Source organism: Hemicordylus capensis, chromosome 1, assembly GCF_027244095.1.
Source record: "Hemicordylus capensis ecotype Gifberg chromosome 1, rHemCap1.1.pri, whole genome shotgun sequence".
In the NCBI taxonomy this organism is placed as follows: domain Eukaryota; kingdom Metazoa; phylum Chordata; class Lepidosauria; order Squamata; family Cordylidae; genus Hemicordylus; species Hemicordylus capensis.
The window spans coordinates 458,571,150-458,595,576 of record NC_069657.1 but is presented as its reverse complement, the minus strand read 5'-3'; the positions used below and the strand labels follow the sequence as shown (position 1 = coordinate 458,595,576).

The following is a 24,427-nucleotide window of genomic DNA, read 5'->3' as shown; positions in this document are numbered from 1 at the left end:
TTACTGGGGAGCAGGTCACAGCTCAGGTGTCTGTTCAGCTTGTCTTCCAGTTTCAGCAGCAGGGTCAGCTGGAGGGGAGAGGAGCAGAGGGGCCCTGCTCAGCCGGGGCTCCAGCCTGCTTCCCGCAGCAGCCGGGCGCCAGGAGCAGCGGCGGGTACTTACGTGGTGCTTGACGCCCTCCTCCACCGACTCAATATTGCACTGCATCAACACCACCTGGGGAGGGGAGGGGGCGGCTGTGAGCAGAGGCGGCCCTGGCCCAGCGCAGGCGGGCAGGGAGGGGCGCGCCGGGGGGGTGGGGCGCCTGGGCTCACCTTGCGCGTCTCCACTTCGGCAGGTTCCGGGGTGGGCGTCTTCACCGAAGGGGGCGCAATGGGCGACTTCACCACCTCCTGCTGCGGCTGCTGAGGACGAGGCAGGCCAAAGGCAGTCAGGGGGTAGATCCCATTCCTGGAGGGAGGGGAGCGGGGTGGAGAGTCAGGCTCGGCTCCCAATGCAGAGCAAGCGCCCCCTCCCTCGGGAGCGGCAGAGGGGCTCTCCCACCTGCTGCCCAGCCCACGGGCTCACCTCACATCCTCCAGGAACTTGTCCAGCTCGAGTGCTGGCGACTGGGAGAAGCTGCAAGCAGGCAAAGCAGAGAGTCAGCCCTTGCAGACGGCGCCCCCGCCCCTGCCCCCCGCCCCACCCCGGCGGCCCTGCTCACATCATCCGGACCCCCTCGCGGTCGGCATGGTGGATCTCGGCCAGCACGGCACTCATGTCCAAGTTCTTGGTCACCTCTTCCAGGGCATTCTCCGGGATCATGTCTGCCAGCAGGAGAAGAAGGGCAGCCATCAGAGAGGCACCTTTCTTGCTCTGCTCCCGTCAGGAAGGAAGCACACTGTGCCCGCCCCGCCCCGCCCCCCAGCACGGCTGCCTTGCACCTTGCGAAGGGGCCAGGAAGCACGAGGCAGCAAGCCCCGTGAGCCTGGCGTGGGGCAAGCTGCCCCTGCCGCAGCCACTGGGTCCAAGCAGACCTCGCCTCACTGGGCAGAAACGGGCCAATGCCAGGAAGAGCTGAGGTGCCCGGCGGGTGGAGACTCCCCTGAGCCCTGGCAGGGTCTCAGCGGGCAGCAACTAGCCAGGAGACGGCCCTGGGCGCAGGAGTGGCCAGCCCAAGGAAGACGGAGCCCAAGTGTGCCACGGCGGCAAAAAGGGGCTGCTTTCATGCCAAGGACGACGAGGGGAGGGACTGAAGAACCAGCGCCCGGAAGACAGAGCTCTCGGAAGGGGGCGCACTGATCTGGCCCTCATCTCACCAAAAGCGACCCCAGGCAGCCCAGGGCAGGAGGGACAAGGGGCTTCCCAGGCCAGAGGGGGCAAGCAGGCCACCCCCACACGGAAGCGGCTCCCTGTCACACAGACACACACAGTTGCCTCCCAATCCCAGATGGGCGCTCACTCCAGTTTGGGCTCACGAAAAGGACTCTAGTTTGCCAAGCAACGCCTAGCAGTGGCTCGTAGGGATTTCTGGGATTTCTGTTTCCATTTTGAAGTCTGTCTTTCCATGGGGAAAGACACAGGTTGGCTAGATCTTTGCTAGCTGACTCTGGGCCAGTCACTTCTCTCTCAGCCTAACCTACTTCACAGGGTTTTGGTGAGGAGAAACTTAAGCATGTAGTACCCTGCTCTGGGCTTCTTGGAGGAAGAGCAGGATATAAAATGTAAAATATCAACAACAACAACAACAAGGACCGTGCCAGGTGCTGGAGTCCCTGGACATCTGGTGGCAAGTGGGCTACAGGACTCAGGATCTTTCTTCAGTTGAGCAACCAGGGCTGAAGACAGCAAAGTTACTGGAAGAAACGTTGCTTAACCGGAAAAAATATACAAAAAATGCCAACAAAGAAATAAAGATCTGCTATTACAAGTCTAGTCCAACTAGAAGAGGTTATTTTAAAAGAATGTACCAAATTTGGAAAGAGAAGCATCCAGATACAGAAATAACAGAACAAAGGCTAGCAGACCAGAGAAGATTCATAATAAGAAATAAAGTATTCACAGGAGTTGAGCTGGAAGAACTGCAAAGAGCAACACAGGCTCAAGATATGGAAGAAGAATTACCACCAATTGAAGAAGTTGCTCAGGCGCAGATGGAGGAGGTGTTGGAAATAGAGGATGCCACTGTTGCTGAACTGTTTCAACATCAAAACCAGGCAACCTCCCCTTTGCCTTCACCTCAAAAACCCAAATGCCGTTTAACAGAAAAGCAACAAGAACTAAAGCAAAAAATAACTGAGCACATGAACCAAACAACCACCAGGGTTTGACTTCCAGCTCTAAAAACAGTTGCCAAAAAACAACTTGCTCAGGCATTAAAAGATGTCAATGCTGCACTTGCAGAAATAACAACCAAGAATTTGCAAGAAACAAACCAACTAATGTACAGTGCAGCAACAACAACACCACCACAAGAGCTCGGATATAAGATCAGTGGACCTGTCAAAAAAGAAAGCAGTACAGCACCTAAATGGAAGATTAGATTAGAAAATAAAATCTCCAGGCTCAGATCAGATGCTAGTAAATTGAAAGATATGAAAGACAAGAAGCTGAAGAATGAAAACACCAAACAGTATCTGATCCAAAAATACCACCTAGATTCAAGGAAAATTAGAGAAGTCCTGGAAATAATAAAGCAGCAAATAACAGCAGTGTCAAAGAAGATTAGCAGATATGAAGCCAGAATTACACAACACAGGCAGAATCTCCAATTCCAGTCAAATCAGAGACGTTTCTACCAAAGCATAGAAGGAGAAACTGCAAGAAACCTAGAAACACCAAATAAAGAAGAAACAGTGCAATTCTGGGGGAAAGTATGGGACAATCCAATAGATTATAATAAAAAAGCAGGCTGGATGAAAGGGGTCAAAAAATGTAACCAACAAATGCAAGATCTAATAATAACACCAGAATTAATGTGAAAGAGCAAAGAAAATTAAAAATTGGACTGCTCTAGGCAACGATGAACTGCATGGCTTTTGGCTTAAACACCTAACAAGCCTTCATAAACAACTATCAAAACAGTTCAATCACATTTTGCAAGGAGGTGATACTGAACAATGGCTAACAACTGGGAAAACTCATCTCATCATGAAAGACCCAGCAAAAGTTGCAGTTCCAAGTAATTATAGACCGATAACCTGCCTGCCAACCATGTTCAAATTATTAACTGGAATAATAGCAGATGAAGTGATGCAACACTTATTAACTAATAAGCAGCTTCCAGTTGAACAGAAAGGAAATTGCCCAAACACCAGAGGCACAAAAGACCAGCTGCTGATTGACAAAATGATTTTAGAAAACTGCAAGAGAAGAAAAACCAATCTAAGTGTTGCATGGATTGACTACAAGAAAGCCTTCAATTCATTGCCTCACACATGGATACTAAAATGTTTAGAAACAACTGGTGTCAGCAAAAACATTCAGATATTTATTTAAAAAGCAATGAGCAGGTGGAGTACACAGCTAACAATCAATGGCGAGACACTTGGACAGGTTAGCATTAGAAGAGGCATTTTCCAAGGGGACTCACTATCCCCTCTATTGTTTGTAATCGCCATGACCCCACTTTCACAAATACTAAACAAAACAGGCCTCGGATACCAAACTTCTAAAACATCAAGTCAAATCAACCATCTGCTGTACATGGACGATCTAAAGTTGTACGGAAAGTCCCAGTCAGAAATCGAATCACTGCTAAACACTGTCCGTATATTCAGTAGCGATATAGCAATGGAGTTTGGACTAGACAAGTGTGCTGCATTAATAATGAACAGAGGAAAAATAACAAAAACAGAAGGAATAGAACTGCCCAATGGAAGCAAAATCAAGAACCTGGAAGAGAAAGAACATTACAAATACCTGGGCATTCTCCAGGCTGATAACATTGCACACACTGAAGTTAAAAGAAAAATGGGAAGTGAATACATCAGGAGAGTTAGAAAAATCCTCAAGTCCAGACTCAATGACGGGAACACCATACAAGCCATAAACACCTGGGCTATACCTGTCATCAGATACAGTGCAGGAATAATAGACTGGACCCAGGCAGAGCTAGAGACGCTGGATCGCAAGACCAGGAAAATCATGACCATCAATCATGCTCTGCACCCCCGCAGTGATGTCGATAGACTCTACCTCCCTCGCAGCTCAGGTGGAAGAGGAATGCTGCAAGTCCATCAAACAGTAGAGGAGGAGAAAAGAGGCCTGGAAGAATATATTAGGGACAGTGAAGAAGATGCACTTCAAATGGTCAAGAACGCGAAACTACTCAACACCAATGAAATAAAGCAGGCCTACAAAATAAGTGGAAAATCAGACATCACCAAGACCTGGCAATGGCTTAAGAATGGCAAATTGAAGAAAGAAACAGAGGATTTAATACTGGCTGTGCAAGAACAGGCACTAAGAACAAATGCGATAAGAGCAAAAGTAGAAATGTCAACAACAAACAGCAAGTGCTGCCTTTGTAAAGAAGCAGATGAAACAGTGGACCACCTAATCAGCTGTTGTAAAAAGATTGCACAGACTGACTACAAACAAAGGCATGACAAGGTAGCAGGGATGATACACTGGAACATCTGCAAAAAATACAAGCTACCTGTAGCCAAGAATTGGTGGGACCATAAAATTGAAAAAGTGGTAGAAAACGAAGATGCAAAAATATTATGGGACTTCCGACTACAAACAGACAAACATCTGCCACACAATACACCAGATATCACTGTAGTCGAGAAGAAAGAAAAACAAGTTAAAATAATCGACATAGCAATACCAGGGGATAGCAGAATAGAAGAAAAAGGAATAGAAACAATCACAAAATACAAAGATCTACAAATGGAAATTGAAAGGCTGTGGCAGAAGAAGACCCAAATAATCCCAGTGGTCACTGGCGCCCTGGGTGCAGTTCCAAAAGACCTTGAGGAGCACCTCAACACCATCGGGGCCACAGAAATCGCCATCAGCCAATTACAAAAAGCAGCTTTACTGGGAACAGCCTATATTCTGTGACGCTATCTATAACAAATGACAATAAAATTCCGGCATCCCAGGTCCTTGGGAAGGACTCGATGTCTGGATAAAACAAACCAGTCAATCACACCTGTCTGACTGTGTAAACAACAACAACAACAATAATGGGAGCAGGGGGGGGGCGGTTTTGTGGTGGGGCTGAACCCAGTCAGAGAAGTCCAGGCAGAGACACAGTCCAGAAAGGAGGGGGAGTCGGCAGGCAGGGTTCGGGGGCAGAGGGGAGGCATATTGCTCAGCACAGCTGCCTGCACGGCCCCACATTTTAACACCCCCAAACGGCTCGTTCCTGGGTGTAAGAGACACTGTCTCTGTGTCAAGTGTAAGGCAGTGCCACAAGGCCGTGCGCAAAGGTATCCATGGCATTAAAAGGAAATTCGGCAAGCATCCAATCATCCTAACTTCAGAATTCACAAATCACACCCTAAGAGGAGGCATTTGCTCCACGGAGTTGTAAGCTGACAGCAGGCTCAGATCCGCACCACTGTGCAATGTGTGGGCAAGTATCAGTGAGCAACTTGATTTAAACCAGTGATTCAAAACATGCCATGAGCTGAGGGACTCCACCGTGGCCACAGGACGAGGTGATGAGCACCAGATGAGGTGGCTGGCGTTGGTCAAGGACTAGGACACATCCATGGAGGAAAGTTGCCAACCGCTCTTCAGCCAGAGAGCGCCAGAACTTCTGCTGCAGATTTAGGAGGCACCCCGCCCCGCCACCTCCCCTCCAAGGACCCGGTTGGATCTGGCAAGGGCTCCTCCCAGCCACCCCTCTGCGGCAGCCTGCTCCCCACCCCGCCACGTGTGGCCATCTGTCCCCAAGACCCCTCCAGCCACAGATGCGCAAGATCCACCTCTCCGGGCCCCCCAGCACCATCCTGCTACTCACGCTGATGGCCCACAATGCAGTGGGCTGCCAGGAGCTTGAGGGAGGGCACTTCAAAGAGGGCCTGGTGGAAGAGCAGCTCCCGGGCCGTAGGGCGCTTGCCAGGCTGCAGCTCCAGGCACTTCTGAATAAACTCCTGGGGGAGACACAAGGTGGGGGGGTGCTCAGGTCCTCCGCCTGCCCAAGGAGAGGTGGGGCAGGAGGGCGGGCCCAGGGACTTACCCGCTGCAAGGGGTCCTCCAGCAACTGGATGGCATTGTTAATGGCCTCCTGGGGCACATAGGAAGACTCCCCGTTGCCCTGGATCTCCAGCACCGCCATCTGCAGGCACAGAAGCAAAGCCACGCCAGGCTCAGCAGGCCCCTCGGCCACTGGCCCCTCGAGGCGAAGCCCTTCCGGCCACGTCCTGCTGTGCCTGCCAGCACAGCCCCGCAAGCAAGGCGGCTGTGGGGCTGCCGAGGCCACAGAAGGCCAACCGCAAGATGGAGGGAGCCCACGCCCCCCCACCCCCCGCGGACAGAGGCTCTCCCTCGAGGCCCTGGACCCTGCTGGGAAGAAGGCACCGGACGCCACGGGGCAGCGGAGGAGGAGGAGGAGGAGGAGGAGGAGGAGAAGGGGGCCCTTCCGTGGCGCCCGCCCCCCCGGCCTCACCTCCAGGGCACACATCCCAAAGGAGTAGATGTCCACTGCCGTAGTCACGTGAGCCACTTCTGGAAGGCAAGAGGAGGGCCAGCGGTGAGGAGAGAGGAGGACAGGGGAGCCCGGAGCTGCCCGGCCCCCCCCCCCACCCGCCCCCAATCCCTGCTCCCCCTCCTTCGTACCCCCATACTCGGGAGCAAAGAAGTGCAGGTTCTTCTGCTCCTCCCGACACGTCTTCACGTGGTTGTTGATCGTGTCCGGGGCCACTGGAAGAGAGAAGGCGGCCGGTCAGAGGTTGCGCCCCCCGCAGCGCTCCAGGCAACTCGCTCCTGGCCCCCCTCCGCAGGGAAGCCCAAGCACAGCGGAGAGGCCCTGCCCCCCTCCCCCCACGGAGCACAAGGGGGGAGCCAGGGGAGCTCTGGCCCACAGGCTGCCTCCCAGAGCAAGGTCGCCCCCCCGGCCACATCTGGCCCTGCTTGGCTCAGGCTCCACCCCAAGAGGCCAGGCAAGTCTGCGGGCTGCAAGCAGAAGAGGCCCGACTCGCTCAGAACCCGACTCCCACTGCTGCGGGGGGGTGGGGGGCCCCCTTGCAGGGCCACTGGCTTTTCTCCGGGCAGGCAGGCAAGAGGCTGGGCGGGGGGGGGGGGCGGCAGGCACAGCAGGACCCTGAGCTGCTGCCACCAAGCACCCCCCTCTGCCGTGAAGGCAGGCAGAAGCGGGACAGACGGGGTCCTCATGCGGACCTCTAGCCCCACACGCACACACTTCTGGGGAGGGGGGGGTGACGCCCAAGCTCCGCCCAACTCTTCCGGAGCGCCTCCAAGGGAGGGCAGGCTTGCCTTTGCCCAGGGGGGCCCTGACCCACACAGGCACCCCCAGCCTCCTTCTGGAGGGACCCCAACCCAAGCTCAGAGAGCCAGCCAGGACAGGGAAGGGGCACGAAACCCCCAAGCTCAGGGAAACAGGGTCCCGTCCAGAGGCCTCGGGGAGCCCGGGGGAAGGCGCCTCCCGAAGAGCGGAGCTGCGGGAAGAAGCAGGGCGGCCCAGACTGCTTGTTCCTGGCCCGGCGGCGGCGGCGGCAGCAGCCTGGAGAGGGGGCTGCGGAGAGCCCAGCGGACTTGCCCGCCTCAGCCCAAGCGGGGCAGGGGGCTCAATGGCCATGGGCTGGCAACACGGGGGGGGGGGCAGCTGCTGCTGCCAACCAGACCCTGAGGGCAGAAGCTGGTCCCTTGGGCCCCGGTGCCGCGGGGGGGGGGGGGGGGGGAGAGGAGCGACTGCTGCAGGCCACCAGGCACCCAGCCCCAGAGGAGCCAAGCGGCTCCGGGCCCTGCCTGCAAACCCTCGGCTGGCTGAAGCCCATCCAGCTCCCGGCAGGCAGAGGCGGCTGAGATGGGGGGGCGGCTCAAGAAGAGGGGCACCCCCCCACCGCTGCCTCGGGGCGCGCTCGGCTCAACCTCTGCGAGCGCCCCGCCCCCCGGCTCTTCCACGGGGACCGTCCCTTCCCTGGGAAGACACCAGCGAGCCTCTTCCTTCGCTGGGCACAATCAAGCCAGGTCCACCCACTGCAAAGAGCAGATCAGGGGACCGTGGCTTGGGCCACTCGCGCGGGCGTGGCTGGGTTTCCGTCTCAGTTGGGAAACGCTGGTCAGCTGAGAGCCCCCACCCCTCCCCAGCACCGGCGAGAGCTGCGAGGGCCGCGGGGAGGCTTTCCGGCTTCCTGCAGACGCCTCACGCCGAGGGCTGGTCTCTCTAGCCGCAGCGGGAGGCTCTCTCCTCTCCCGCCTCCAGCCAACCGCTGAGCCAAGCCTCACACTGGCTGGGGAGGAGGCCTGTTTTCCAGGGCGGAGGGGACTCCGGGGCCAGGCTGGGGGGGGGAGGCAGACCCCCCCGGCCCAGCCCAACCCGGCAGCTGGCTGCCTGCCTGCAGAGGACGCCCAGCGCCACCCTCTTGTGCACACACAACATGCCACGCTCTCCGTCCCCCCAGCCACCCTGGCCCCTCCTGGGAGCGCATGGGGGGGGGGCGGGCAGCATGCAGGAGACCTCTGCATGGCCCCGGAGGGGGGGAGGAGCAGGGGGTCAGCCTTTCGACAAGGCAAAGCAGATGGGAAGCTGGACAGGCCTCACTCGCAAGCGGGGGGGGCGGAGCGGCACACGTGCTCGGAGCCAGATCACAGGCAGGGTTCTGCAGCAAGCCTGCCGCCCACATCCAGCCACGGTCCACTCTGAGCTGCCGGGGGGGGGGGGGAGCAGCTACCCCAGCCTTGCACCTGCCCCGCCAGCGCCTCCAGCCCTGCCCAGCTTGAGAGATCTCACCACACTGGCTGAGGCCCCCCTTGAACAAGCCGGGTGGGTGGGTGGGGGGCTGCTTTTCTACCGAAAGGGAAGGCTGCACTCTGCACGCAACAAAGCAGAGGAGTCCCTCCCCCGGTGAGGATGGATTCGGCCCAGGAGCAGGCAGGCAACCCGCAGCAGCAGCTCGGGCCCCCGACCCCACGCGGGGGGCCTTCGACCCGCCAGGCCGGCCCTCTCCTCTCGACCCACTTCCCGCCGGCTCCTGCCTGCTCCCCTCTGCCGGGAGCGCCTTGGCCAGGGCCCCCAGAGCCTCTCTTCAGCCCCCGCCCCGGCCCGTGAGACTCGACAGCAGCAACCGCCCGGCCCTCGGGAGAGCAGGGGGGCTGCTGGGAGAGGCCTCCACGAGCCTGGGGGTCCCTCCCCCCCCCGGGGCCCACAGGGCACGCCTGGCCTTTCCCCAGAGGCCAGCCCGCCACCTCCTCTTCTCCCCCCAGCCCCATGTGCTTTCCCAAGATGGCCAGATCCTCGGAGCCACAGCTGCCCAGGGACGGCCCAGGGGCGGAGGAGAGGAGGTGGCCCGCCAGCTGGGGTGGAAGCAGAGGGACCCTCCCCGCGGCCCTCTTTCCCCCCCCTCCCCCTCCTCCTCCTCCAGCAGCAGCAGCAGCAGCGAAAGCAGCTTCCCAAGAGCCACATCTGAGGGCCTGAGACCCCCCCCGCCCCCCCCCCAGGCCTTTTGCAGCAACCGACCGGGGCAGAGACGCCACAAGCAAGCGGCAAGCAGCACCCCCGCCAGGGCCAGCGGCAGAGGCTCCTCCGGCAGAGGCCACATGCAGGAGGGGGCATGCGGGGGGGGGGCCCTGGACCTGAGGGCGGCTCCGGCTCTTCTGGGGGGCAGAGGCCGAGAGAGGGCCTCTCACACACGCCCCCCTGGCCTGAGGAGGGGGGGAGGGGGGGCTGAATATATATAAGCCGACCCGGCCGTGTTATATATATTGAGGTGGTCACAGTCACATCACAGAGCAGAGAGATGTGCTCACCATTAGCAAAAATCCTATGAAAGACTGTGGGCAAGAAAGAGAGAGACAGAGAGAGAGAGAGAGGCGGCCCATCAGCGGGGAACCAAGCCAGGCAGCCGTCCACCGGGCAGGGACCGGACGGAAGAGCCGTCCCTTCAGCTCCGCCGGGGGGGGGGGGTTGTGCCTGCTGCTCCTGCAGGGTCACGCAGCGGGGCTCCGGGGGGGGGGGCAGGCTTGGCCCCTGCTCCTACCCCTGCCAGGAGGGAGCCACGGGACCCTGTGCCCATGTCCCCCCCACCCTCCGCCTGCTCCCATGGAGGCGCAGAGAGAGAGAGAGAGAGAGAGAGACTCCCCCCCGGGGTAGGAGGGCCCAAGGACCTTCCGGAGAGGGTGATGGCGGAGACTCCGGGCCCCCTCTGGGGACACCAGCTGCTCCGGGGAGGAGGAGGAGGAGGAGGAGGAGGAGCCCTGCCTGCCCAGGGATCTGGGGAGCAGCCGGTGCACCTCTCTCCCCACACAGCGGCTCCCCTGCCAAGTCAAGCCCAACTCCTCGGGGGGCAGCCCCCTCAGCATCCCCACCCAGAGGCCTCCTGGGCCCCAAGGCGGAAGCCAGGCCGGGGGCCGCCCCTCGCGCTGCTGGGCTGTGGGAACTGCCAAGTCCCAAGAGGGCAGGCTCAGAGGGAGGGCCGGGGGGGGGGTTAGGGTGGCTCCCTGGCCCCGGGCGGGGAGGAGGAGGAGGAGGCAGCCGGGCCTTGCAAGGGACAGAGGCCGGCCCAGCGGAAGCCGCTGGGGCTGGCAGGAGGAGGAGGAGGAGGAGCAGCAGCAGCAGCAGCAGGGCCACTCCAGCAGCCCGGCCCGGCCCCAGGGGTGCCGCCGGGCAGCACTACGGGCCCCGCAGGCCCAGAGCAGCCCCCAACCCCAGGCCAGCTCCAGGCCGGAGGAAGGACCGCTCCCCGCTCCCTGCCAGGAGGCCGTCCCGGGCCCCCAGCCCCTGGGCTTTCTCTCCCCACACCAAGGCACACAGGGCAGAAGCCTGAAGGCCCCCAGCAACAGGAGCAGCAGAGGGGCCAATGCAGTGCGGGGGCCGCTGCCCTTTCCCCCCTGCCAGATGGGCCTCCGCGGAGCTCCAGGGGCCCACTGGGCCCCTCACCGCACGGCTCAGCTCCACCCAAAGCCCAGCAGGGCCATGCGTGGCCGCTCTGCCCCGCAAGACCCCGGCACAGGCGGGGCGGGGGGGCCCTGCTGCCGGCCCCGAGCGGAGAGCGCCAGGCATCCCGCCCAGCCCCGAGCTCTGCTCAACAGGCGCACGGAGCCCACCTGGGGGTCCAGGGCTCTGCCTGCCACAGGGGGCTGAAGCAGCCCCGATCCTGCAGGGCTTTGGGTCCTGCCACCAGACAAGTCAACCCTAACCCAACCCTGGAGCACGAGGCCCCGCCGACCACCCATGGCTTCGCGGCCCTGCCTCCCCCCCCGCCCCAGGAAGCCTGGGCACAGCTGCCTGGCAGCCCCAGGGAAGGCTTCTCTGCCGGCCAGGCCTGCAGCAGCACGGCCCCCGCCCAGGGACTCTGTCACGCTCGCTCCGCAGGGAAGCCGGCCCGTTCGACAAGGGCCGCACCCCCTGGCTGGCGGGGGGGGGGGGGGGAGTCCTGTCCGGCCTGCAGGGAGAACCTCACCAGAATCCCAGCGTGAGAAGCCGGAGGGCACGCCTGCAAGCCCCCCCCCCCCCCGCCCGCCCGCCCGGGGAGCAGTGGAAGGGCAGCAGCCGCCCCCACAAGAGCTCAAGGGGCACCACCCTCCGGCCCCCGACGCAGCTCTTTGTCCAGCAACCACCACCGCGACTTTTCTACCGCTTTTCCACAAACGTTTCCAAAGCGGTTTACACAAGAGAAATAATAAATCCAGAAAGAAACAAACAAGAAGAGAGCTCTCCATCCCCGACAAGCTCACAACCTAACAAGAAACAGAAGAGAGACACCGGCCACAGCCACAGCCACAGCAGGGATGCTGTGCTGGGGCTGGAGGGGGCCGGTTGCTCTCCCCCTGCGCAACAGAAGAGAATCGCCACGTGACAGAGGTGCCTCTTGGCCCAGGGAGCAGCCTTTGTCCAGGCACAAGACGCACAGAAGCCACGAAGAAGAGCCAGGAAGCCGACGACACAGCCAAGGTAAAGGGCCCCCCCAACCAGCAGAAGATGGTGGTTTCCATTCCAAACAGGGAGCCTGGAGGGCCAGGCTCAGAAGGGGCCGGCTCGCAAAGGGGCCCCCGGCCAGCTGGCAAACACCAAGTGGGCCACACCAGGGATGCTGGGGCGACAGCCAGTCAAGGCCACGGGCCCACGTCCCCCCACCCCGCCGGCAGCAGAGATTCCCAGAGGGCAGCGGCCACTGCTGTGCTGAGAGGCAGCAGTTGGCTTGCGTGTGTGCGGGCCGGCAGGCAGGCAACAGGGCTCCGCAGAGAGCCCCCTCCGACCCCCCGACCCCCCGCGGCGGCAGAGGCTTACCTGACCCAATCTTGATCAGCCCATTGTGCTGGATGAAGATCGTGTCACAAGTCAAGTTTCCGTGGATGATGGGGGGGTCACAGGAGTGGAGGTAGCTGGGGAGGGGAGGGCGAGTGAGGCCAGCAGGGGCAGCACGGCCAGCGCCCAAGGAGCATGCCAGCGACCCCCGCCCACGGCAGGGCCCCTTTCCCCGGGGAGGACCCACTGCCAGCAGCCCCGCCAGCTGGGGAGGCCACTGGGCCCAAAGGAAGGGGCTGGAGCTCCTCCCTCTGCCAGGCACGGGCCCCACCAGCAGGGTGCCCCTGCTCTCCTCTTCCGCAGGGCGGACCCCCAAGCCAACGCTGCCCGCCCTCCCCCCCGCCCCGCCCTTCTGCAGGGCTCTCCCTACCTGAGCGCAGAGAGGATCTGAGTGCACCAGCGCTTCCAGGCCTGCAAGGCAGAGCAGAAGCAGGCTGAGCCCAGAGGGGAGCAGAGCCCCACACCCCCCTGGGCCTGGAGAGCCCCACACCCCCGGCATTTCCTCCAGACTTGCTTCGCCTCCTGAAGAGGCATGGGGCTCACGCCCAGGGGCTATCAGTAGCCCGGGAAGGCAGCAGAGCAGGCCTGAGCCTTCTGAGGAAGAGGTCACCTTTTCATTCATGGTCTTGTGGTTCTTCTTTGTCTTCTTCAGAAACTGCTTCAGGCTGCCAGATGACATGTACTCTGTGATGAAGATCACCTAGCAAGTGACAGGAAGAAAGAAAGCACCAAAGCCTGTCAGCAGGAGGAGGAGGAGATCCTGCCCGGGAGCGGCGAGGGGTGGGAATTGCCCCCACTTACCCTGGCTTTGTTCTCCTTCACGTCAGCCCAGTACTTGTGGAACTTCACGATGTTCAGATGCTCCAGCTGGATCAGATTGTCAAAGACCGCTTTGACCTTTTCCTGCAGCAGAGCAGAGCAAGGTTGCCATTGCAAGGAGGAGAGAGGGGCCGCCCCCCAGAGCCACTGCCCCACCTCCAGCCAGGCACCAGCATGGAAGATCCACCCACTGGGCCTCATGACCCCTGCAGGCGCGGCCCCCGCCGGGGTCCCAAGCCACTGACTGAGGCTGCCCTCACCACCCACCTCTTGAAGCTTGAAATTCTTGCGCTCAGAGAACTGGACCTCGTTCCAAACCACTTCCACGCCTTCTTCCGTATCCATGGCCAGGTAGGCACTGTCAATCCCAGGAACATTGCGCTGATTCACCTAGGTGAAGACAGGGCAGAAGGAAGAAGAGTGACCCAGAGAGCCAGTCGGGGAGGGCTGCCTGCAGCTGGCCTCCTCCTAGGCACGCGAGCAGAAACCAGTCCTGCCTCTGGACAGAGTGGGAGGAGGAGCACACGCACGGGCGGCTCCGTCCTCCCAAAGCAGAAAGGATCTGGACTCGGGCGCCAGCGGCTCAAGGGGGCCACTGTCCACAAGCACACGGCCCCAAGTTCTCCTCCTCCAGAGGTGGACAAGGAAGACTCTGGAAAGCCTGCAAGTGCCCGACTCCCAACTCACAGGGTGGGAGGGAGCGCAAGCAAGGCCATCAGGCCCGGGTGCCCCCGGAAAGTGGGGGCCAGGCCAGCCAGCCAGCCCCAAAGGTCTGTCCATCCCTGCCCCTGCATCCTCAGCAACCAAGGGTCAGCAGACTGGGCCAAAGCCATCCCGGGTCCCCTGGCCAGAGGGACCCTGGAGGCCCATGCCAAAGAGCAGCCAGTCACCTGCCTCTGGGGAGGCCAGTGCCTCTCCCCACGGTTTGGAACTGAAGTGGCCTCCTTCTGCCACACCTTGTGGCCAAGGAGGGGGGACTCCGGCTTCACAGCCATCACCTCATCTTGTGCTCGCAAGTGCCATACTTGGCTTTGTTTTTTTGTGGGGAACTGTCCTTCCTGAACTGCCTGCTAGTCTGTTTTGTTAGGGGATGTGGGGAAAGGGGTTTTCTGTCCATTTCCACGTCACCTATCAACCTTTCTCACGTCGCTTCCTTCCCTCAGCTCTCTCCGTCCTGCTCTAAAATCCCAAACTCTTGAGCCTCTCCTTGTATGGAAGATGCTCTGCCTGCACAACTGTCTTAGCTGCCCACAGCCACCTCCAAGGTATCTTTTTGAAATGAGAAAACCAGCTCTTCCAAACGTGAGAAAGCCCAAGTGGCACATTCTGACAACCAGAGATTCTGGAACAATTTGGGCACAGGCCCCTCGGGTATTCGCCATCCCGAACAGCTGTGGGTCATCTCAAAGCTTCGCCATTTGTGTTCAACTTCAGAGTAATTTATAGAGCACTGGTCCCCCACGCAGATCACAGGGGGACAACAAGAAAGTGCTCCTCTGTCATGACAACTGTCCACTCACTCCTAACTGCTTCCTGATCCATAAGAGAATCGATTACGTTCACGCAGAAGATTCTGACAAAGGTCTCTCTCAACATCCTCTGGGAAGCCCAAGGGCCTAATGACCACAACAAGCCACACGCTTGTGGCTACTCTCCCAGGACTTTAAAAAGGCGAGTGAGGCAGACGTTCTACATGTGGAAGCCATGCTGATCCTTCATCAGCAAGGCTTGTTCTTCGACATGCTTCACCATTCTAATTCCACCTCCAGTCAGGTGCCCTGGAACAGACAAGAAGCTGACCAATCCACGTCCCTCAATCCGCTTCTGGAACTGGCGATATTGTGTGTTGATGCAGACGGGTCTGGCCCAGTCTTCCCCCCTGCACACAGGAGGAGGGCACCAGGGCTCCACTCACCGCGCCGGTCACCCCCAAGGCAGCTGGCCTGGTGCCACCTTGGTCTGGCCCAGGGTCTGCCCCGTGCTCTTCCCCTCACCCCCAGCCTGTTGGGCAGGTTTGCTCAGGCCAGCTGGCCACGTGCATCTGCCTTCCGTGCCGCCTTCTGGGCCTCACAGCCCCACGGGGGTTTCCAAGGCCAACTGCTGGGGGAGCCCCGTCTGGGGAGCCCACCAGTGTAGAACTGCAGGGACAGCACGAGCGCTCCCGCCCTGCGCCTCGGAAGGGGACAGAATCCCCCCCGGCAGCCCCCCACCACGCCTCCCTGCTCAAGAGCTGCCAGCCCCTGGAGGCCCTCCCCGCTCCCTGTGGCAGTGGCCACCCAGCAGTGCCTGGCCCATCTGGAGAGCGCCCCAGCCCTTCTCTGCAGACCCAGCCCCTGCCTCCAGGGAGAGCGACAGCAGGGCAAGAGGAGAGCCTGGGACACTACTGAGAGCGGGGGGAGAGGAGCAGCCCCCCCGCCCCCCCCGGGAAGCACCAAAGCAAGAGGCTCAGTGGGAGCCCGCCCACTGGGGGAGAGGGAGGGAGAGCAGGCGTGCCAGACCGGCCTGGCCAGCCTCTTCACGAAGGGCCCACCCACAGCAAGGCAAGTCTGGTGAGGGGCTCCATCTCGGCCCTGGAAGCCAGAGCAGTCTGTCCAAGGCCGCCCCCCCCCCCGCCCCCGGTGAGCTCCACAGCTGAACAAGCCTCTGATCGGGGCTTCCCCACGTTTGAGCCTCAGGGCTGCCCCCCACCCCCCGTGTGGGAACCTCGCCAGAGGAGCCCTGAGACACCACCCTGCACGCAGCCGAGAACCGAGCTTCTTGGGCAGCAAGAGAAGGCCCTTCTCCCGCGCAGGACGGCAGGGCAGAGAAAGGCAAGCGCCAAGCTTGGCCAAGAGAGCCAGGAGGACTCCAAGCAAGAGCCTGGAAACGTGGGGGCTCCGCCAGCAGCCCTCGGGAAGCGGGAACCGCCCACAGCTGCATGCCCAGGGCAGCAGAGCCCTCTTCAACGGTGACTTGCAGCTCCAGGGCCAACCCCCAGCACCCATCAGCCTGCCCCTCCCTTCCGGATTCTCCATGCCACCTCCGCTGCGCCTGTCCGCCTTCTTCAAGCACACTTCAGCCCGGTCTGGCCAGCAAGGTGACAGGCAAACAAGCCATTCGCTCAACAGCCTGCCATTCGGGGCCACCGACGAGAACAGCCCCCCCCCGCCCCGTCAGCAGGCCAAAGCAGCCCCCGCCCTCCTGAAAGGCTGCTAAGAAGCTCTTGCCCTGCCAAGGACCATCAGGCTGCTCCCTCGGCAACAAGGGCCGCCTTCCAGGGCCCTCTCCAGGCAAGGGAGGCGGCGGCGGTGGCAGGACTGTCGCCACTGCCCGAGGCCAGGCTGCCCCACACACTTCTTTCTGAAAACAGAGCAGAGCTCACGCCACAATCTTCTTCGCACAAAGCCGGGGGAAACGCCATTTCCCTTGCAAAGACCTCCTCCCCGTGTTCCCTTGAACAGGGAGTCCCCGATAATGTTGACTACAACTCCCAGAATCCCCAGCTGCAACGGCTTTTGCTTCGGGATTCTGGAAGTTGTAGTCAACAACAGCTGGGAAGCCCTGTGAGAGGCAACACTGCCTCCTGTCCTAGCACTCACAGGACTGAGTCCAGCCGAGCAACAAGGCCTCCACCCTTGGGAACTGGCGGGGGGGGGGGGGCGCGGGAGCAAGAGCCCCATCCTCCAGCCCCAGGCACAAAGGACTGTGCCCTGCCCCTCACTGCACCCACTGAAGGTCTAAAAAGCAAGCAGTGCAATCCCCACCACACGCTCAACATACCATTCAGCCCCAGAGAACAGACACGGGGACAACCTTACAGGGAAGGGCAGCAGCGATGGGCCAATGCAGACGGCATCCCAACTGCAAACACCCAGCTCATCTACGCAGAGGGAGATCCGTCCGCTCTGGAGGGGCTACGGCTCCAGCAAAAGCTACTGGAATCATTCAGAGTGCGCGCAGGAACGCACACACACACACACCCCTCTCCACCTGGAAAGACAAACTTACAAAACGTTCTCTTCCAGGAGAACAGAGAATCTTTCAAAAACAATTTCCAGAAAGGGGACTGGTAGCTTTCACTGATACAAACATGGCTCCTGAGGTTTTTTTAAAGCAGCATTTTCAATCCGTGGCACAGCCAACCTACACAGTTCTTTCCAAAGACAGTCACGTTTACGGAAATAAGACCTATTTGGCTATTTCATCACCTCCAACACTGGGTAGATCTGTCAATGTGTGGACACAACTCTTTCCACAAGTTCCAAGTTTCCAGAGACTTGACATTTCTCTCCTTTGGCTGTTATCTTTGTCAGGGCTCACCAAGGAAGCTTTACAAGTACAACAAAAGCACCCTCAGTACACTTCTAAAAGCCAAGTTTTAAGCAGAAGCAAATAAGAGAGCAGTGTACTGGAAAGACAAGAACAAATATGGGGGGTGTGTGACATATAAATAAGAGAGGGGAAAACTAGACTATTCTTCGCTTCCTGCACTTACATGGTGCCTATAACCCTAACCTCAAGGAGGGTCACACTCTCATGGAAAAGGGGTCTCCAACCTGTGATCCTCCAGATGCTGCTGAACAAAACTCCCATAATCTCCAGCTGCCGTTGACTGTGGCTGGGAGTTCTGTAGTTGCAGTTCAGGAACAACTGGAGCAGCACAGGCTGGGAAGGGAACCCCTCGAGCAAAAGAACCAGAAGTTCAAGAACGAGACAGGCCAGAGAGACCTGAGCTGGGGGGGGGGGAGTCCTCCTTTCGGCTTATACCAAGAAGTGCCATCCTCAAGAACCAAAATATGAAACCCTTGGCACTATGGGACTGCCCAAGCTCAACCAAAAGAAAACCAAGAAGAAGCCCCTGCACCCTGTTCTGCACTAGGCTCACTGGAGAGGGGGAGCCACCCCTTATACCAGACACCCCCTCACTCCCTGGAGGAGAAGAGAGTCCTGGGACAGAAGAGAGTCATGGCTCCAGCCTGCCACTCTACATTGCTCCAGACTCCCTCTCCTGCTTAGCTCCTCTCGTCTTCTCAGCTTCCCTGCTGGGAGCCTGTTCATGGCTTCTGCAAAGGGAAATCTTGCCTCACCAACCTTTTGGACTTCTTTGAGAGTGTCAACGAGTGTGTAGATCAAGGTGATCCAGTTGACATAGTCTACCTGGACTTCCAAAAAGCTTTTGACAAAGTTCCTCATCAAAGACTCCTGAGGAAACTTAGCAGCCATGGAATAAGGGGACAAGTGGATTGTGGATTGCTAACTGGCTGAAAGACAGGAAAGAGAGGGTAGGTATAAATGGAGAGTTTTCACGATGGAGGGAAGAAAGAAGTGGGGTCCCCCAGCGATCTGTACTGGGACCGGTGCTTTTTAATTTATTCATCAATGATCTAGAAGCAGGGGTAAGCAGCGAGGTGGCCAAATCTACAAATGACAAACTATTTAGGGTAGTAAAGGAGCTCCAAAGGATCTCTCCAAACTGGGTGAGTGAGTGACAAAGTGACAGATGCAGTTCAGTGTTGGCAACTGGAAAGTGAAGCATATTGGGATAAAAAACCCCAACTTCAAGTATATGCTGATGGGATCTGAGCTGTCAATGACTGACCAGGAGAGGGATCTTGGGGTCGTGGGGGACAGCTGGTTGAAAGTGTCGTCTCAATGTGCGGCAGCTGTGAAAAAGGCCATTTCCATGCTAGGGAGCATTAGGAAGGGGACTGGAAATAAAACGGCTAATATTATAACACCCTTATACAAAACTAGGGTGCGACCACACTTGGAGTACTGCGTACAATTCTGGTCCCCACATCTTAAAAAGGACATTGTTGAACTGGAAAAGGTGCAGAAGAGGGCAACCAAGATGATCAGGGGCCTAGAGCACCTTCCTTATGAGGCAAGAGTACAACACCTGGGGCTCTTTAATTTACAAAAAAGAGCATAGCAAACAGAACATAGGAGTTTTGCAGGAAGTGTGCGGGGGAGTTTGGATCATAAGGAGCCTGGTGGAGAAGAGAAGGTAAGTACAAATCCCTCCCTCATATTCTTGGGAAAGGCTGTTTGGACAGTTAAATAGCTGATCATTACAGCTGAGACCTATCCGTCTAATAAACTATCTAATAAACAGATAATAATAAACAGATAATAATAAACAGATAATAATAAACAGATAATAAACTCTCTCTAAATACTGTAAATGGCCAACAAAAACAGTATGAAGATAGAAGGTCAGCAGGGGAGGGGGCACTTCCCAGTGTATTGCACAGAGTGCTGCATGTATGACTATTTGCTCCATGGGCAGAAGTCATGGGTGTGTGCTCAGTGCAAGGAGCTCCTGGCCCTCAGGGAACAAATCCGTTCCCTCGAGACCAAGGTGGCGGATCTGGAGAAGCTCGGAGAGACAGAGAGGCATGTGGACGAGACCTTCAGGGATGTGAGAGAGGCATCCCACTCCAGGGCTGGTAGCTCCTCTGTTGTCAGGGAGAATGAGGGTCTCGGGGAAGGAGGACATCGGTCTGAGGAAGAGGGAAATGCTCCTTTAGAAGGGACCCCTTCCGTGGATGATGAGCCCATATCCTCTCGCACAGGGGATACTCCTCTGGGGGGTGGGGGCCTCCTTCCAGTGGGTGATTTGATCATTAGAGGGATAGAGAGATGGGTTTGTGACCCTCGTGTTGACCGCACAGTGACTTGCCTGCCTGGTGCGAAGGTTGTGGACATCACACAGTGTCTAGACAGGCTCCTAGGCAGTGCTAGGGAGGGGACAGCTGTCGTGGTGCACGTTGGCACCAACGATGTGGGGAAATGTAGTCAGGAGGTCCTGGAAGCCAAATTTAGGCTGATAGGTAGTGTATTGAAGTCCAGGACCCTCAAGGTAGCATTCTCAGAAATGCTACCTGTTCCACGCACAGGTACAGTGAGACAGGCAGAGCTGAGGGGTTTCAATGCATGGATGAGACGTTGGTGCCGGGAGGAGAGGTTTAGATTTGTTAGGAAATGGGACACATTTTGGGGCAAGCAAGGCCTGTACAAAAGGGACGGGCTGCACTTGAACCAAGATGGAACCAGACTGCTGGCGCTTAAAATCAAAAAGGTTGCAGAGCAGCTCTTAAAATGACACCTGGGGAACAGCCAATGGGAGCTGGGCAGTATCCCGTTTGGCAAAAGCCATCCCTTAAAGTGTGAGGGTGCAAAGGATTCAGATAAAACAGAAGGGGACAGTGCAGAACCGCATAAAGAGCAGACAAGAGCCTGTGCCAGCTGGCCAAAGAGTCATAAGAATAGCGTACATCAGGGAAGATATTCAGCGTATAGGTGCTTATATGCCAATGCCAGAAGCCTCTGAGCCAAGATGGGTGAGCTGGAGTGCTTGATTGCTAACACAGAAATAGATATAGTGGGCATAACAGAAACATGGTGCAACAGTGAGAACCAGTGGGACACTGTTATCCCTGGGTATAAACTCTACAGAAAGGACAGGGAGGGGTGCCTTGGAGGAGGGGTAGCACTGTATGTTAAAGAAGGGATAGAATCTAACAAGCTAGAAAACCTAAGTGGACTGGAGTCCTCCACAGAAACCCTGTGGATGACTATACAAGGCCGGAAAGGAATTGTGCTACTGGGGACGTGCTATCACCCTCTGGATCAAAATGCTGACAGTGACTGGGAGTTGCAGCAGGAACTCAGGGAGGCGTCAAGGAGAGGCAGGGCTGTAATCATGGGTGACTTCAATTACCCACACATAGACTGGGTAAATTCACAGTCAGGTCAGGACAAAGAGGTCAAATTTCTAGATACACTAAATGACTGTGCCCTAGAACAGTTGGTCTTGGATCCAACCAGAGAGAAGGCGACCTTGGACTTAATTCTGAGTGGCACCCAGGATCTGGTGTGGGATGTCAGTGTCATCGGCCCTTTAGGGAACAGTGACCACAGTGCCATCAAATTCAGCATACATGCGGGGAGAGTATCACCAAGGAAGTCTAACACGGACATTTTGAATTTCAGAAGAGAAAACGTCTCCAAAATGAGGAGTATGGTGAAAAGAAAGCTGAAAGAGAAAACCAGGAGAGTCACTTTGCTCCAGAGTGCATGGAGTTTACTCAAAACCACAATACTAGACACCCAGTTAGACTGTATACTCAAAAGGAGGAAAGGTACCACTAAGTCCAGGAGAATGCCAGCATGGCTCACGAGTACAGTCAAAGAAGCTATAAAAGGGAAGAAGACTTCCTTCTGAAATTGGAAGGCCTGTCCAAATGAAGAGAACAGAAAGGAACACAAACTCTGGCAAAAGAAATGCAAGGTAACAATAAGGGAGGCAAAAAGAGAGTTTGAGGAACATTCAGCCAAAAGTATCAAGGGGAATAACAAAAACTACTTTAAGTACATCAGAAGCAGGAAACCTGCCAGGGAGGCAGTTGGACCTTTGCCGAATGAGGGAGTGAAAGGGATTATTAAGGAGGATACGGAGGTTGCAGAGAAGCTAAATGAGTTATTTGCGTCCGTCTTCACCGCAGAGGATACTGAGCATATACCTGTTCTTGAACCAAGCTTTTTAGGGATGGGGGCTAGAGAGCTGAGTCAGATAGTAGTGACAAGAGATGATGTACTAAACTGTCTGGAAAAACTGAAAGCTAACAAATCACCAGGGCTGGATGGCATCCATCCAAGAGTCCTCAAAGAACTCAAACGTGAAATTGCCGACCTCCTTGCTAAATTTTTCAACATCCCTGAAATCGGGCTCTGTACCAGAGGACTGGAGAGTAGGAAATGTAACACCGATTTTCAAAAAGGGACCCAGGGGTGATCCGGGAAATTACAGGCCGGTTAGCCTAAGATCCGTTCCAGGCAAATTGATGGAGAGTATCAAGGATAAAATTGTAAAGCACCTAGTAGAGCAGGCCCTGCTGGGAGATAACCAGCATGGCTTCCGCAAAGGTAAATCTTGCCTCACCAACCTTTTGGAGTTCTTTGAGGATGTCAACGAGTGTGTGGATCAAGGTGATTCAGTTAACATAGTATTCCTGGACTTCCAAAAAGCTTTTGACAAAGTTCCTCATCAAAGACTCTTGAGAAAACTTAGCGGTCATGGGATAAGGGGACAAGTACATGTGTTGATGTGTGGACAATATGGCAAATGTGGCTCAATGTTGGCAAGTGGAAAGTGATGCACATTGGGACGAAGAAACCCAACTTCAAGTATACGCTGATGGGATCTGAGCTGTTGGTGACTGACCAGGAGAGGGATCTTGGGGTCGTGGTGGACAGCTGGTTGAAAGTGTTGACTCAATGTGTGGCAGCTGTGAAAAAGTCCATTTCCATGCTAGGGATCATTAGAAAGGGGATTGAAAATAAAATGGCTAATATTATAAAGCCCTTATACAAAACTATGGTGCGGCCACACTTAAGAGTACTGCATACAATTCTGGTCCCCACATCTTAAAAAGGACATTGTTGAACTGGAAAAGGTGCAGAAAAGAGCAACCAAGATAATCAGGCCTAGAGCACCTCTCTTATGAGGCAAGACTACAAGACCTGGGGCTTTTTAGCTTAGAAAAAAGACGACTGTGTGGAGACCTGATAGAGGTCTATAAAATTATGCATGGTTTGGAGAATCTGGAGAGAAATTCTTTTCCCGCTCACACAACACTAGAACCAGGGGTCTCTCCATGAAATTGATTGCCAGGAGGTCTAGGACCAACAAATGGAAGTACTTTTTCACACAACGCGTGCTCCACTTGTGGAACACTCTGCCACAGGACGTGGTGACAGCCAACAACCTGGATGGCTTTAAGAAGGGTTTGGATAACTTCATGGAGAGTTCTATTGACGGCTACTAGTTGGAGGGCTACCTCCAGCCTCAAAAGCAGGATGGCTCTGAGAACCAGTTGCAAGGGAGTAATGGCAGGAGAAAGAGCACGCCCTCAACTCCTGCCTGTAGGCTTCCAGCAGCATCTGGTGGGCCACTGTGTGAAACAGGATGCTGGACTAGATGGGTTTTTCTTGGGCCTGATCCAGCAGGGCTGTTCTTATGTTCCTGTCTCAGACCCAACAAGCAGGAGAAGGGGCAACAGCAACACAGCTACATCCCTGGGTATCCATGGGGGCTCCTGGAAAGGGGAGCACAGCCTGCTGGGGGCATTCAGCTTGGCTAAGCACTACACACAAGAGGTGGCAACACCTCATCGTAGCCTGTAAGAACAACCCTGCTGGATGAGGAAGGTAGGAAGCCGCCATCTACTGAGTCAGACCACTGATCTATCTAGCTCAGGATTGCCTACACAGACTGGCAGCAGCTTCTCCAAGGTTGCAGGCAGGAATCTCTCTCTTCCTCTCTTGAAGAAGCCAGGGAGGGAACTTGGGAGCCTAGATGCTCTTCCCAGAGTAGCTCCATCCCCTGAGGGGAATCTCTTTCAGTGCTCACACTTCTAGTCTCCCATTCAAATGCAACCAGGGCAGACCCTGCTTAGCTAAGAGAACAAGGCATGCTTGCTACCACCAGAGCAGTCCAAGACCTAAGGAGTCCAGCCATGTCTGTTCCCAAGGGGCCCACAGGAGCCAGGCAAGGGCCTGCGCTCTCTCCTGCAGTGCTCCCTCCAAGATAAATCCCCAGATGTTGTTGACTACAACTCCCATAACCCCCAGCCAAAGGCCATGAAAGCTGAGCATGCTGGGAGTTGTAGTGAATAACACCTGGGAATCCTGCTGCGGGGCCCAGAGGCAGCCTACAGCCATCAAGGCTCGTGGCCACAGAGAGACCCGCCCTCCGCGAACTGGGCCAAGCCCCCTCCTCCCTCCCTCCCTCCCCCGGCCTGGATCCAAGCCGCCGCCGCCGCCGCCGCCCCACTCTGCCTCCAGCGGGCCGGCCCCCGCCCTTCCTGCCCCGCAGGGCCCGGCCCAGGCCTCCCGGCGCCCCGCGCGCCTCTCCCCCCCCCCCCCGCGGCCCGCACCTCCTCGCGGCGCTTCTGCCAGCGGCCGCAGGGCGACTCCTCCAGGATCTCGGACTCGTCCTCGCTCTCCTCTTCCTCCTCCTCCTCCTCCTCCTCCTCGGGGGGCGCCGCGGGGGCCAGCGGGGGCGACAGCGAGGGCAGGCCGGGCCCGCACGAGGACGCCGCCGCAGCCACGTCGGGCTTGGGGTCGGAGCCGCCGCCGCCGGGGAGCTGCTTGGCTTCGCCTTCGGACATCGCCGGAGCTGGGGGGAGGGGCGCGACCTACGGG

General features: G+C 57.5%; 1 protein-coding gene across 3 annotated transcripts in view; it reads right to left on the bottom strand.

Annotated features, from left to right (window-relative positions):
* NRBP1 (nuclear receptor binding protein 1) overlaps positions 1–24,427 on the bottom strand; it is a 29,647-nt gene that overhangs the window by 2,435 nt on the left and 2,785 nt on the right. For 2 of the 3 annotated variants that reach the window (XM_053251200.1, XM_053251199.1), the window contains exons 2-17: positions 24,160–24,420; positions 13,508–13,630; positions 13,223–13,324; positions 13,032–13,121; positions 12,792–12,832; positions 12,404–12,498; positions 9,925–9,948; positions 6,775–6,858; positions 6,605–6,663; positions 6,176–6,274; positions 5,957–6,089; positions 704–806; positions 568–618; positions 315–450; positions 163–216; positions 5–68 (exon numbers count right to left, since the gene is read on the bottom strand). In XM_053251200.1, the coding sequence (XP_053107175.1) occupies positions 5–68; positions 163–216; positions 315–450; positions 568–618; positions 704–806; positions 5,957–6,089; positions 6,176–6,274; positions 6,605–6,663; positions 6,775–6,858; positions 9,925–9,948; positions 12,404–12,498; positions 12,792–12,832; positions 13,032–13,121; positions 13,223–13,324; positions 13,508–13,630; positions 24,160–24,393 (1,492 nt within the window). In that variant the 5' untranslated portion in view covers positions 24,394–24,420. The remainder of the gene's footprint in view (positions 1–4; positions 69–162; positions 217–314; positions 451–567; positions 619–703; positions 807–5,956; positions 6,090–6,175; positions 6,275–6,604; positions 6,664–6,774; positions 6,859–9,924; positions 9,949–12,403; positions 12,499–12,791; positions 12,833–13,031; positions 13,122–13,222; positions 13,325–13,507; positions 13,631–24,159; positions 24,421–24,427) is intronic. The other variant, XM_053251201.1, reaches the window with a different exon arrangement.